Consider the following 14464-nt stretch of genomic DNA (forward strand, 5'->3'; position numbering starts at 1 on the left):
CAGAGAGAGAGACAGAGAGAAAGAGAGAGAGAGAGGGAGGGAGAGAGAGAGAGATATGAGAGAGAGAGAGAGAGAGAGAGAGAGAGAGAGAGAGAGAGAGAGAGAGAGAGAGAGAGAGAGAGAGAGAGAGAGAGAGAGAGAGAGAGTGAGAAACAAACGGACGAAACGGTTTAGAAAGAGTAGGAAAGGATCATATTTTCTGGTTATCGTTGCTGTTGGGCAGAAACCTCCTATCTCCATACTTTTTGTGTTTTTTTGTAAATTAATGCCCTACTTGATCACACTACAGCATCACACTCAAGTATCAAAAGTAGCAGATCTGCAAGCTTGAAATGCTGCACAAAGCGGCACGTTTAGACCTTGTAAATCTGCTACTTTTGATATTTTTGAAAAGTAAGTTTTGGATATAATGAGGTTTCCACCCATCAGACGCTATATTTTAGAAAAGAAAATCCTGCACACTGTCTTCACTTACAGACAAAAACTTTGAATGGAAACACAACTTTTCGCTCGCACTGACCTTCATCAGATACCTGCTGATGAAGGTCGGTGCGACCGAAACCTTTTGGCTGTGAGTGAAGACACAGCGTGCAGGATTTATTTTATCCTGACTCATGCATTGACTGCCTCCTCCTACGCAACTGTTTATGAAGTAGGTGAGGTGTGCAGAAGGACCTTTTTAAGTGGTTATATTTTAAAAAGAAAGTCTTAAACACTTATTCTTAACCTTGTGCTCATTTCTTTTTGTTTTCTAATAAACTGGTTGTACTATTCCCAGGAGGGACTGTGCAGTAGATACTGTGGTTCCCATTCCCATCTCCAGTCCACAGGGACCCATGCTACTCCTCATGGGTTTCTTTTCTAATCATCAGCTGTCGACCACATTGGAGATAAAAGACGATTGGGCACGCCACTGTGGTTTATCTCCCAATGCTTTGGGGCCAAATCTTCCAATTGGAGACCAGTATCTCTAGCAATAGCATCTACATTATGTAATGGCCTTCTTCCTCTAGTTGGACAGTTTCGGCAGTGTCTAGTTTTAACATGAGCTAAACTAGAGTGGAGTGGATTATTTTATTCGACCTTCATTTATGATATGAGGTTAAAATTCCATTGAGGATTTGAGATAATAGATTTAGTGTCATAATGTGAAGACTCACCCCTTCAGACCAGTGGTGGAAAGTAACTAAGTACTGTACTTAAGTACAAATTTGAGGAATTTCTTCTTTACTGGAGTATTTTAAAATGTCAGTACTTTTACTTCTACTCCACTACATCCCAGAGGCAAATATTGAACTTTTACTCCACTACAATTATATGAAAACTTTAGTTACTAGTTACATTGTTGTACTAGTTACATTGATTATTACAAAACATACATAAACCACTTCAGCCCTATATACGTATACATTTTGGCCATTTGAAAATAGATGATCTACAAGCTCACAATGCGTCGCGATGCGACGCATTGTGAGCTTGTAGATCTGCTATTTTCAAAAGATTTGTATACATTTTATACATTTGAAAAGTTGTGAAACGGGACATTCTGCATAATGAGTACCGTACTTTCTACTTTTGGTACTTTAAGTGGCTACTATGCAGACATGTCTCGGTCACTCGTTCTCGTGTCTTTCGTTTCTTAGATCTGTTTTCTTGGCCACAAATGTTAAGAATGTCATTAAGATAGCATCTTAATCATGTGCTTTAGATAGCATGTTACTTAGATGCTAGGTTCATTGTTTACCAGGTATCCTAGTTTTTTGAGGCACTACACTGCTCTCTCTGCATTCTATTTATGTGATTAATTACCTTGTTTATTGTAAGTCGCTCTGGATAAGAGTGTCTGTATGCCAAAATTGTAATTGTAATTGTAATCAGATCACCATAATCCAGTAAGGGAAGGAATGCAGCCTCAACCAGTATTTTCTTGGCAAAAAAAAAGAAGACACGATTAATTTCTAAAATGAAATCCTAACTTGAGCTCAAGCTTTTCAATAAGACCTTTGAATGTTAAATTGTCCTCAATTAAAACAACTAAATGCTTGTACTGTGAGACTACTTCAATTTGACATTCCTGCAAGGTTAGAATGCTAGGAGAAAAAAGATTATGATGACATCATACTGTATAACGCTGTGCTGGCTTGAACCGCCCCACCTCCCAACCAAGGTTAATTTTCTACAACATTTTCACTCGTTTTTATTTCGTTTTGACTTCATGTTTTCAATTTAGTTTTAGTTTTAATTAGCTTTTACAGTAAGTGGGTTTGCCAGTTTAGTTTGTTTTTATTTAGTGTAAAGGCTTAGTTTTTATTCATTTTTATTCATTTCAATGTTTTTATTGTAATTGTCAGGTGTGAGATAAAAAAAGTTCAGGAAAATAGCGCAAAAAAAAGCATCGCATTGTGGCAAGTTGTGAGCTTATAGATCAGCTATTTTAGCTGTTTTTAAAGAAAAATATTGGATACTGATACTAAAACCAATGACATTTTCTCTATGACTTTAGTTAGTTTTGATTACTAATCGTTTTTTTTTTGGCAAAGCTTCGTTTTTTAATTTGATTTTCAGGTAAACGGCATGTGACACTGGCACGCGAGCGGCCAAGTACAAATCACACCTTACCCACCAGTAAGATCTCAATGGCTCCCAGTATGTACATGGATCCGGCGAAGGTGGTGCCCAGGTAGAAACACAGACCCACCGCCCCTCCAAACTCTGGACCCAAAGAACGGCTGATCATGAAGTAGGAGCCTCCCGCTGGAATGGAGGGAGGGAGGGAGAGAGAGAGAGAGAGAGAGACAGACAGAGAGAGACAGAGAGAGAGAGAGAGACAGAGAGAGCGAGAGAGAGAGAGACAGAGAGAGAGGGAGAGAGAGGGAGAGGGAGAGAGAGCAGGAGGTAAAGAGAGAAAAGGGGGATAGAAAGCAGAGAGAGCGAGATGATAAAATACAGAGAGGGAGAGGTAGATAGATGGCAGGGAATGGTGCAGAGGGCAGAGCGAGAGAGAAAGAGAGGATAACAGAACAGATTGGAAAGAGAGGAGAGGAAGACAGAATAATGACATGGAAAGGAGAGATTTGGCAGAGATGAAGAGACAGAGAGGGGGATGAATGGTTAGTAACATTGTGATGTTAAGAGTGGGACGAGAGAGAGAGAGAGAGAGAGAGAGAGAGAGAGAGAGAGAGAGAGAGAGCGAGAGAGAGAGAGAGAGAGAGAGAGAGAGAGAGGGGGAGAGAGAGAGGGAGACAGAGCGTGTGTGTGAAGAGGACAGCTGATGAGAGAAGTCATACTATGCTTGGAGAAATAAGCATAATGTTTAAGCTATGTGACAAAAACTGGAGAAAGAAGACAGACCAGCCCTTGGACAAATAGAAGTTTAAAATAATTTGTATTTGTTTCAGGCCCCCTGGATCACCAGGCGGGTGGAGTTTACCACTTAAGGACATTTCAGATTTGGCGTCAGGCATGTTTTCGGATACAGGAAAGTGCACTAACTTAACTCGCTTTCCTTGCTGTTATGTACACTTCCTTGCCGTTACGTACACACCTAACGTACACTTGTTAGGTGTACACACTCTGTGTCTGAACTGTCCCACGAGGCAAAACACCAACCATCTGATTCTTCAAGCGGATGTAAACAAACGCAATGAATTGTTACTATTTGACCAAGTTCTGACACAGACAATAAGGAATAAAACAGATTTGTTTCAAAGTGTGGACGAGAAAGTGTGAAGTCAGTTTCCAAAAAGTACAAGCTACAGATATATTCATAGCCATAGAGTGGGTAAAGAGAGGCCATCTGGTAATCAGAAAGGCACCAGTTCGACCTTCGGCTCACCTATTTACGACATGTCGAAGTGTCCCTGAGCAAGACTTAACTTAACCCCTTAACCCCTAACAGCTCTCCACCGAACACTCATCAAAGAGCTGTCTCAGCAAGCCATGTCCTGGGTGAATGCAGAAAAGTAATTTACACTCACCTGGGGATGATATAACACTCCCCTTTCCCTTTCGTTAAAATTGTCAACAGAATGATAGGATTCTGATTGAAAAAATCACCAAGGTTGCCCTTCAATCTGCATTTACAATCTGACAACATATCAACTCACATCTGAGAGCAAATGGAGAGGAAATGTGAGTGATGAGAAAAGAGAATGGTGTTTTGTATGTCTGCTGCCATAAAGGACAATGTTAGAAATCAACACACTACATTACAGTTCATTTTGGTTCTACGTTAAAGTGTCAAATGATGCAGGGAGGAGGTAAGCATTCATCTCACGCTACTTTGATATTTTGGGGCCTCTTCTAAGGCTGGGGGCAGTGGGCGTTTTAGTCAAGTGAGAAGTCAATGGTAAGATAAATTCACTGGGTTTCAATGTGCGTGCACACACAGACGGAGAGAGAGACAGCGTGAGGAAGAGACAGAGAGGGAAAGGCAGAACAAACAGAAACAACACTTGTTAGAATAACACACAGTGCACGGTGCAGTATACACACCACCAACAGTATTATGGATGTGCGTGCTTGGATGGGGAGGGAGTGGAACCTAGAACTAGAATGAATAGAATGAGAACTGACGGGATTCAAATGGATGTTCCAGGAATGGTAAATTCAAGATGATTTCCGTGTAACTCCTGATGATGTCACATTTGAAAAATGGTCAAAGTGTCTTCCAATTAGGGGCATAATAACTCCATCTGCAGTTATGTTTTCCGGGCTCGGAAAGTCGCTGAAAGGCATAACCAACACGTAATGGGCTCTTATCTGTCTATTTCGCTTGTCCTTCACTCTCCCTACCTCCTACTTATTTGTGCCTCCCTGAGTCCCTGCTGTGCTATCAGAAATGAAATAGCTAAAATAACTACACGTTTGTAGATTGGCTATTTTCGCTATTCATCGCACGACAAAGTATATCGCCTTTGTCGGGTGAAAACCTCATATGTCCAAAACTGTTACTTTTCAGGATTCAAATAAAAACACTGCAAAAGCAGCAGATCTACAAGCTCAAAATGTGTCTCTGCGCGCCACGTTTTCAAGCTTGTGGCTCTGCTATTTTTGCGTGTGATCAAGTAGTGCATTCATTTAAGAAAAAACGCAAAAAGTTAAAATACAGATATAGGAGGTTTCTGCCTGACAGCAACGATAACACTGAATTCACGGCAGCAGCAGTATGCCACTTCGGTGTTCTAAGGAAGCGGTGAGGTGCAATGCGTCGCCTATGGAGATGAGCGACCACCGCATTCCCCACTGTGACAGGAGAAGGAGCCAGCAGAAACCAAAGCGGTCTGGCGCTGTGTGGTGAGACGGAACGGCAGCCAACCAGAAGGCACGCTGTGCTCTGAAGGAGGCGCGGACTAAGGACAGAAACGCACCACTTTATGGAAGCAGCTTGTTGATGTGAAATTAACCCATTCAATCCGGGAACAGTCAATCCGGGAACGTCAGTGTGGTTTTAGATTTGAGCTATAGCCATTATTCTATACTTTGGGTATTTTTGAAAAATCTTGAACATTTGTGCAAATCTTTGAATACATATATTTTTTGAAACAACATTTTTAACTCAAATCTTTGCTTCTGGAGGTCCCTGGAACAAAATATCTATACAAATGTTCGCTTTAAAAATATATATATTCAAAGATTTTCACAAGTTTTCGCGATTTTTCTAAAATAGCAGATCTACAAGTTCATAGCTCAGGCGTATATCTGCTATTTTTTAATAGCCAAAGAAATCTTAAAATGACACAGATGCATGCATTCCCAGTCTTAATGGATTAATCAAGACTGAGCAGCATGGCATGGCCTATTTCTTGCCTAAAATGCATAAATTGTTTACAAACGAGCTGCCAGATATGAGCGTGGAGTGTCTGTACTTCTCCTCCCTGGCTGTGAGTGCTACTGCTGGGTGCAGCTGTGCTGCCTTGAGCCGCTCAAAAGCTCTCATCACTGGACCACAAAACTGACTTATTTACGAGGGTGTCACACCTCGAACGCGGCCATTTTGCAATAAAAGGAAGCAGTAGAAAGGGATGTTGTCAATTCAGTAGTTAACCAGGTGAACTCTAGCGTCCCTATATTCTGGGGCAAGCGTTCAACCGCAATAGCCGATCATCAACTTGCGTTGTGAACTTGTAGATTGGCTATTTTCGGTGAAGAGATTTTGGTGTAGAGGGGGAAAAAAGGAGGGGCCAAGTATAGATCCCTGGTGGACCCCGGTTGATGAAGTACGTACAGTAGGGCTTAAGTGGTTAGAGAAGAGACGTTTATTTTGAGCTTTTTATAACACCAGAAGCCTACTACTTACATACTATTTGCACACGAGATACAACAAGTGTTTGTGTGGCAGCCATGTTGAGTGTAGTCAAGAAGGAAATGACAGGGGCAGCTCAGTTATGTGTCTTTTCTATTCATTCCAATTCTACGTGACAGAGGGGCAATGGGGGTGGGGGGGTTTACCTGGTACAACTCCATTAGTGGCGATGGCACTCATTGATATGGCTGTCAGCAGTGTCTGGAGAGACAGACAGACAGACAGACAGACAGACAGACAGACAGACAGACAGAGAGTGTGTGTGAGAGAGAGAGAGAGAGAGAGAGAGAGAGACAGGGGGGGAATGGGGGGGAGACAGAGAAAGAGAGAGTTGAGAGCAGGAGACGGAAAAAAAGAGCACATGGTGAGTTATTTGATGCAAATTTGTATATCTCATTACATTTAACAGACTGTTAGCATGTAAAGTATATATATTGTATGTGGGGGCAAATATGTGGATGTGTATATATATATATACAATGTATATCAAACGTTTATCGCTTTCATTGATCTAACTAAGGCTTTCGATCTGGTCAGCAGGGAAGGACTTTTCCAGATTCTTCCAAAGATAGGATGCCCACCAAAACTGCACAGCCTGATCAAATCCTCCCACAACAACATGAAGGGGACAGTGCAGTTCAACGGTAGCAACGGTAGTCAAGGACGGCTGTGTCCTTTGCTCCCACACTCTTTGGCATCCTCTTCGCCCTGCTCCTGAAGCATGCCTTTGGCGCTGCAACAGAGGGTGTCTCTACATCCACACCAGATCAGATGGCTCTAATCAGAGACATGCCGTTTACCGATGACGCAGCTGTTGTGACCCACACTCAGCAGGAGCTTCAGAAGCTGATGGACCACTTTTCCTAGGCCTGCAAAGACTTTGGACTGAGAATCCGCAAGAAAAAGTGTCCTATGACAGAACACTGTGGTCCCACCAGTCCTCTGGGCATATCTTGGCAAGACAAAGTGTACAACACTGAATGTTTTGACACATGCTGGCCTCCCCAGCATGGACACACAGCTCAGACAGCACAGTCTGCATGTGCATCGTATGGAGGGCGGTCGCATTCCCAAAGACCTCCTCTATAGACCCCTTAACAGACGACATCACACTGATAAGAACCAGTATGCGTGCAACCAGTCAATGAAACCCATTCTGTCAGGTCTCGCTAGGACGCGCCTCACCAACACACAAGAGGGGGTTGGGGGTGTGCTGAAACCAGCGCACCCCGAAACAACAGGTTGAGAATTGATTGCGTGAAACAATCACCTGTGCGTCCAATCTCAATGTTAGTAAACAAATAATTGGTCTATAGATAACTGGCACGTGGGAGGAGAGGACAACAGGTCATCCACACTTGCGCTACAGAGATGTCTGTAAGAGAGAGATGAAGTCCCTTGACATCAACCTCAAATCCTGGGAAGTAGGGGTGTGCCGATATATCGTCCCGCGATATATCGCGATACGTTTTCGCGACGATATGTATCGTTTTGGAAAAAAAAAATATCGTTTTGAATTTTTTTTTTTTTTTTTTTTTTTTTTTTACAAATCAAAATAATCAGTTATGCAAACAGCCCCGAGGTGAAAAGGGTGACAACATGTTTTTTTTTTTCGGGTCAGGTGTCACACTATTGCCCTATTTGGATTCAAAACGGCTGAAAAGCTACAAGTTTGCATGTCTGAATAATGCAAAAACAGAATTATTTGTTTGCATTTCCTTTTTTTCTCCCCTATTTATTTTCATAATAAAAAAAGTGCGTATCGTATCGTATCGAAATCGTATCGAAGTTGTGAGCCAAATATCGTATCGTATCGTTTGGTGAAATTAGTGTATCGGCACACCCCTACTGGGAAGCTCTTGCATCTGACCGCACACAGTGGAGAAGCACCGTACACTAACACCTCATGACAGGGGAGAGAAAACGGTCAGACGCAGCGGCAGTCAAGAGAAGAATTAGTGCACAACAACGTACACAGACCAACAGACTGCATAGGGCTCTTCAGTCATAAGAGACGCTGCTCCAGACCAGACCCCTAGGATGTGCGAACCATGGTCAACCCTGACCGACAGAGGCCTATGATATCAAACGTATTTATGTGTGTGTGCCTGTGTGTGTGTGTGTGTGTGTGTGTGTGTGTGTGTGTGTGTGTGTGTGCGAGTGTGTATGTGTGTGTGTATGTGTGTGTGTGTGTGTGTGTGTGTGTGTGTGTGTGTGTGTGTGTGTGTGTGTGTGCGTGTGCGTGTGCGTGTGCGTGTGCGTGTGCGTGTGTGTGTGTGTGTGTGTGTGCGTGCATTGGTACTCACACAGCAGCAGCACATGAAGACTATACAGAGGGCCTGCAGCACACCGGCCGTCCCCACCACCCAGGTGAGCCGCAGGAACAGAATCACACCAAAGATATTCTGCAGGCACGGCAGGTACACACCCATGAAGGTACCCATCTGAGGGGACTGGAACACAGGAGCATACAGGTCACACATTATACAGCCAGGTACACACACATATGCATAGAGGAAAGGCCATGGGGTCACCAATCTGGGAACCCATTCGGTAAAAAAAACGTTTCTTTTTTTCAGTTTTTTGTCTCTGGGGGCACCACACATTTTTTTGTGTAGAGACAGGAACTCGGTTTGGCTCCTCCCATTTCATAGTCCACTTCCTCCCGAGTGCTTCTGTGTTTATTCCTACTAACAACACTACACTACAGGCAGTGGTGCTGACAGATTCTGCTGTGATTATTTTCTTGGGGATTATTCTATCGATTACTTTTCGATTAATCGAATAATCGAGAAGCGTGTTTTGGGGAATCTTTTTATTAAAAAAAGTATATTAACGAATTGATGCGGAAAAAGTCCAATAGATTGTTTTCTAATCGACTAAATTGATTAGTATGATTAACCCCCTATTCTATACTTCGTCATACAAAAGTGTCACACAAAAGAAGCGAAGACAGCCAATGGACAAGCTCACAGCATATCATGTTATAAAACGACATTTTTTTCCCCACAAAATTGATTATTTTTATTCTGATAAATTATTGATTATTATTTTACAATCTATTAAATTGATTAGGTTGATTAACTGTTGCACCCCCTACCAGTAGGGTTTATTCTTAAGGTAGCATCAATGCCGATCATGAGATAGTAGTCAGGGTTAATTGTCCCTGGGGGATAAACACACTCAGCAAGTTTCATACTAGCAATCCACCCATTCCAGACTCGTGTGCAAGTAACCTTTCCTCTAGCGGCTCAAGAGGAAAGGTCATTGGGTCACCAAACTCAGTAGAGCCCATCCTGACCTCTGGGGAGTAGGAAGGTGCAGGAAACCAGCGAGTAGTTATTGAGATAGGTTGCAACATTGTCATCCTTCAGTTAAAAGGGGTGTAAGGGATATGTTTTACTTTTTTTATAAACAAATAATTAATAATAATAATCCAAATTAAATGCTAGAGTGTTTGTTCAGTAACAGAGGAACTTGAAAATATATTTGCTGTTTACTAAAGAGCTGGAGAGATCGGGAGACCCATGCTACTGAACAAACACTCTATAGCAATGATTACTATAGGAATATAGAGCTATTTAACACTTAATTTAACAAAATAATATCACTTACATCCAAAACATCAGGACAGTAAATTTAGTTTTTCATCCACTGACCACTGGCAATATTTCACCTTTCTTTACCACCCAAATTTGACATCTATCATAAAGAATTATTTACATTGTTAAGAAATACTCCAGTCTCGAGGTGACGTTGATATTCGCATTTATACTGCCGTGTTTTAAAACCGTCCCAATTAATTCATATGCTGGATCCAGTGGTACAGGATTCAGTGGAAATGGGCGATGTGTTTTTGAGCCACAGTTGAGTCCAGCAGCCTCTTATCTGAGCCAGACACTTGCTTATCAGTGACGATTGTGCAGAGGACCAGGTCAATGTGGTCATCTACTGGACTTCCTCCGATTCCTGAGCTATTACTGTTTTTTAACTCTGAGAGTCTACAAATGCAACCAAATGGACCCATGTCCATTTGGTTGCATTTGAAGACTCTCAGAGTTACAAATGGATATATGAACGCTGCAGATGTTACTGTGTACCAGCATGACTATACTGTGACAATATTGCTAATAGCACTTCTAATTCTCCTGGTACTAAATCATATATGTACTAATAATACATTTTAGTGTTAACTTTTTCCAGTGAAAGCAAGTTTCAAACTGCACAGGAGCTCAAAAGCACAACAAAAACACATGTATGTATGTAACTGTAATAACATAACAGCCCTGTTCTGTTCTTTGGTACAAGATCATGACCTGGCAGAGAGTACAGTTAAACTCATTAATACTGTGGTGTTACAGAGATCAAAGTTCTCTATAGCGATTAAGAACAGGGAATAAAAGTGTGGGATGTGTGAGCGTGCGTGTGTGTCTGTGTATGTGTGTGTGTGCCATCAGTTTTTACACTTCAATAAATCGAATACTTAGTGTGTGTGTGTGTGTGTGTGTGTGTGTGTGTGTGTGTGTGTGTGTGTGTGTGTGTGTGTGTGTGTGTGTGTGTGTGTGTGTGTGTGTGTGTGTGTGTGTGTTTTATGATGGTACTATCTTGAATGCTGCTAATGTAGTGAAGAGATCAGGAGAGCAAGGTGTCTTAGATGAGTCATTGATGATGATAATGAGAATAGGGTGGATGTGTGCAACTGTACATATGGATCAGTGCTCAAACAATATATATATATATATATTTTTTTTAAAGATTTTCAGATATTTTCAAAAATATATGAGTTCAAAACATTTTCCAGAATGTTTCCAAAAATATATTAAAAAAATTGAAACTGGTCAATCTACAAGCGATGTGACGTGTTGTGAGCTTCCAGATTGGCTATTTCCACTGTTTTTGAAATGGGGCATGAATGATTCATTCATAATGTATTTTTGTAAGTTTGGGTCCTGGGGAGACACCATATTTCTCTTTTGGGTCTCAAGCTGAATACATTTGAGAACCCCTGACCTGGATGGATCAGAGTTCACTGAAATCAGTCATGTACACATAGGAAAACAGTATGAGTTTGCTATAAGCTCATGAGTCTGTAATTGTAGTGTTCCATCTGTACTGCCTTCAATGGCAAAACGTGTTAATAGCTTATGTTACTTGCTAAACACTTCTCTGCTAATGTTTTACATTAACCAGCTCCTGGCATCTACACATTATGACAGCCTTACACTTGTTTAACTGCAATCAGCTGAAGCCTAAAAAAAGATAAAGGTTACATTCTTAAACGTAAGACCTTTTTACCCTCCAAATGAGGAAGGCCTTTATGCTAAGTATATAGTAGTATGTGGTTTACAAGGGATTGCCTTTGGCATGTGGTGGTGTAACAACCCAACAAAGTCAAATTTAACAGTTGAGCGTCTTTCGGGCTATTAAACTAAAACCGGGTAATAACTGGTCTAAAAGTGAAAGTTTTTTCAACCTCTATTCTTATCTTAGACGTTGATTTTTAAGCGCATATAGACCGTCTATATTATAGCTGTTGAAATGACGTCTATAATATAGACGTCTATATATATTGACTCATAGACACTGGGACCTTGACAAGATGTCTGGACATGCAGGACTCACACTGTAGAACACCATTAGTCCAACGAAACACTATAGTTGCAGCAGTAAATTCCTTATGCTGTGATCACACTGGCAGATACAAATCTATGGGCTACCATTAATTTTCAATGGAAGCCAGCGACATGAAGATACAAAGCAACAGGCTACCATTCACTTTAAGTTCAACAAAGCTACAATCCCAAGTTGAGCTGGCTTCAACTGCAGATATAAAGCTCCAAACGACAAAAGAAACAAAGGTGCTGTTTAACCTTCGCTCACCACACAATTCCTGCTTGTAAATGATTGTTATTTCTGTCCGCTAGTTCCATTTTAGTTTTAACCCCAGGTTTAATTTTCATTTATATTTTTCTTGCTTGTCCGATCTTTCCACTCTTGACGACGTCAACGAGCTCGTTTTGCAACAATTAAACAGCGACTCTGAGACCGATACGATGCTTTATTATGTCGCTTTTTAACACAGCATTTAACACAGTGTTAATCTATCCAATTGTAACTCGGAGAGTGTACACATGGAAGCAAATGGACCCTTTACGGGTCCATTTGGTTCCATTATGTACACTCTCAGAGTTAAATGAACACTGGATTTGACAGTGTATAACCGTATACCTTGCTGGGCTTTCTCTTGTCACCGATGCTCTCAGCCTCTTCGTGTTCTTTGGCGCCCTGCATCAGGTTGGTGTAGTTGGCCAGACGGTTGAGCAGAGACGAGACCTTGGGTCGAGTGTCCATCTCCTCCTAAAGAACAGAGCGGGACGGATGGAGGGAATAAGGAAGAGACAGAGAGAGAGAGAGAGAGAGAGAGAGAGAGAGAGAGAGAGAGAAAATAGGTATATGGGGATAAGATGGAGGGAGGACAGAAAGGAAGGTATGAGTGTATTTTGACGAGTCGAAGCCTAAATGAGCCTGCAATTCTTAAAGATGGAGTGCCATGATATTTTTCAACCCTAAAACCTGATCATAAGGTATTATTATTGTGTAAGGATTTTTTTCAAAAAAAAAAGTGTACAGAAATTGTTTAAAAAAAATGTTTTATGTGGACACGCCTCCAGTTCATTAAGTATGCCTGGTTCTCACCTTAGCACCTCCTCCACCACCTTAGCACCACCCACCTGTCCTAGTCCCTCCTCCTCCTCATGCCCACACCTGTTGTGTTATGATAATGAGGGGGAGGGTATGTTTTTTGGGGGCTCTGTGATGTCACTAAAGGGCAATTTCTCTATTGGCACGTTTGACCCTCAAGATTTCAGCCTCCAGGAAGAAACTCCAAATAATCAGAGAAGACATAAAACACCATAAAACCACCACCGGGGGGCTTAATGAAGTTCTATCAACCTCATAGACACATGAAAAACAGAAAAAGTGCAAAAACATGGCACCAGCTCTTTAAGTTTCATGTCATATTCAGGATTCACATGGGAGACCAAGCTTCTACCACTCTTCCAAGAGGGTAAGTAAGTAAGTAGCTAAGCCATGTGGCCAGGAGCCTATCTCCTGTTTCCAAAGTGTGAGGCAGCTTGATGTACAAGTACACCCCCTGGATATGACCCTAGAACCCTCTTGCCTGTATGTATGTCACAGGCAAGAGGGAATCCCCACTATAGAGAGTATGCGCATGCTTCACTTTTTTCCAGCATGGAGCATTGGAGTTTGAAAGCGCTCGTTAGAAATCACTCAACGGTCCTGCGTACCACCTGTTTCTAAATTGTACGTAATGCAGGAGGCGGCAGGACGTTGCATTATTGAAAACGAGCGCTTCCAAATTCTGACACCTGCACGAAATGTATTGACAGAAAGTAGCTCATAACATGTCTACGGTGGATTTTTATGAAACAAAAACTTTGCCGAAAGAAAGAGGATAATTCAAGCTTTCCGTACAGCTGCCATGTTGGTGAGTTTAACGTTGTTTAATACAATCAGATAGGACTTTTCTGTTTGGATGTATGGGCTGTCAAGGCCAGAAAGTATTTTTTTGCCAATCAATAGGCGTTCCCGCATAACTTCCGGGTACGATGAAGTCAAACGCATAGACTCTATTCTATTCTATCTAGACTAGTAGACCCCGTAACATCCTTCCCAAACAAATAAGCACAAAACATAATTTTCCACTCCAGCAGCAACGGAACCTGGGGATGTGACGCAAATGTGCCGTCGATGTCTGGTCAGTGCAGGCCATCGGCACACTGCGAATGAATGCATTTATGAAGTTACAGTAAATACTGTACCTCAAATAAGGCCAGGTTTCTGTCATAGAAGTCATCATCGTCCACCCCATGAGAGTTGTTAATGTACACACTGGATATTTTGGAATTCCCATCACCTGGAGAGAGAGAGAGAGAGAGAGAGAGAGAGAGAGAGAGAGAGAGAGAGAGAGAGAGAGAGAGAGAGAGAGAGAATTGAGGCAATTTGTTATTTATGTGCTTCTCTCTCACAGATGGTAAGTGACAGTCCCAGGAGAGGAGAGGAGAGGAGAGGAGAGGAGAGGAGAGGAGAGGAGAGGAGAGGAGAGGAGAGACGAGACGAGACCGTTACCCAAAAGAA

General features: G+C 41.9%; 2 protein-coding genes across 4 annotated transcripts in view; both read right to left on the reverse strand.

Annotated features, from left to right (window-relative positions):
• slc12a6 (solute carrier family 12 member 6) overlaps window positions 1-14464 on the reverse strand; it is a 58650-nt gene that overhangs the window by 33825 nt on the left and 10361 nt on the right. For 2 of the 3 annotated variants that reach the window (XM_084042615.1, XM_084042614.1), the window contains exons 3-7: window positions 14149-14243; window positions 12533-12661; window positions 8611-8757; window positions 6451-6505; window positions 2624-2754 (exon numbers count right to left, since the gene is read on the reverse strand). In XM_084042615.1, the coding sequence (XP_083898741.1) occupies window positions 2624-2754; window positions 6451-6505; window positions 8611-8757; window positions 12533-12661; window positions 14149-14243 (557 nt within the window). Of the gene's footprint in view, window positions 1-2623; window positions 2755-4281; window positions 4363-6450; window positions 6506-8610; window positions 8758-12532; window positions 12662-14148; window positions 14244-14464 lie in introns of those variants that run through there. The other variant, XM_084042616.1, reaches the window with a different exon arrangement.
• Window positions 1-14464, reverse strand: part of lpcat4 (lysophosphatidylcholine acyltransferase 4) — a 57725-nt gene that overhangs the window by 4101 nt on the left and 39160 nt on the right. The gene's annotated exons all lie outside the window — the stretch shown is intronic.

Source organism: Gymnoscopelus microlampas (genome assembly GCF_963454915.1).
Source record: "Gymnoscopelus microlampas genome assembly, chromosome: 19".
NCBI classification, from domain to species: Eukaryota; Metazoa; Chordata; class Actinopteri; order Myctophiformes; family Myctophidae; genus Gymnoscopelus; species Gymnoscopelus microlampas.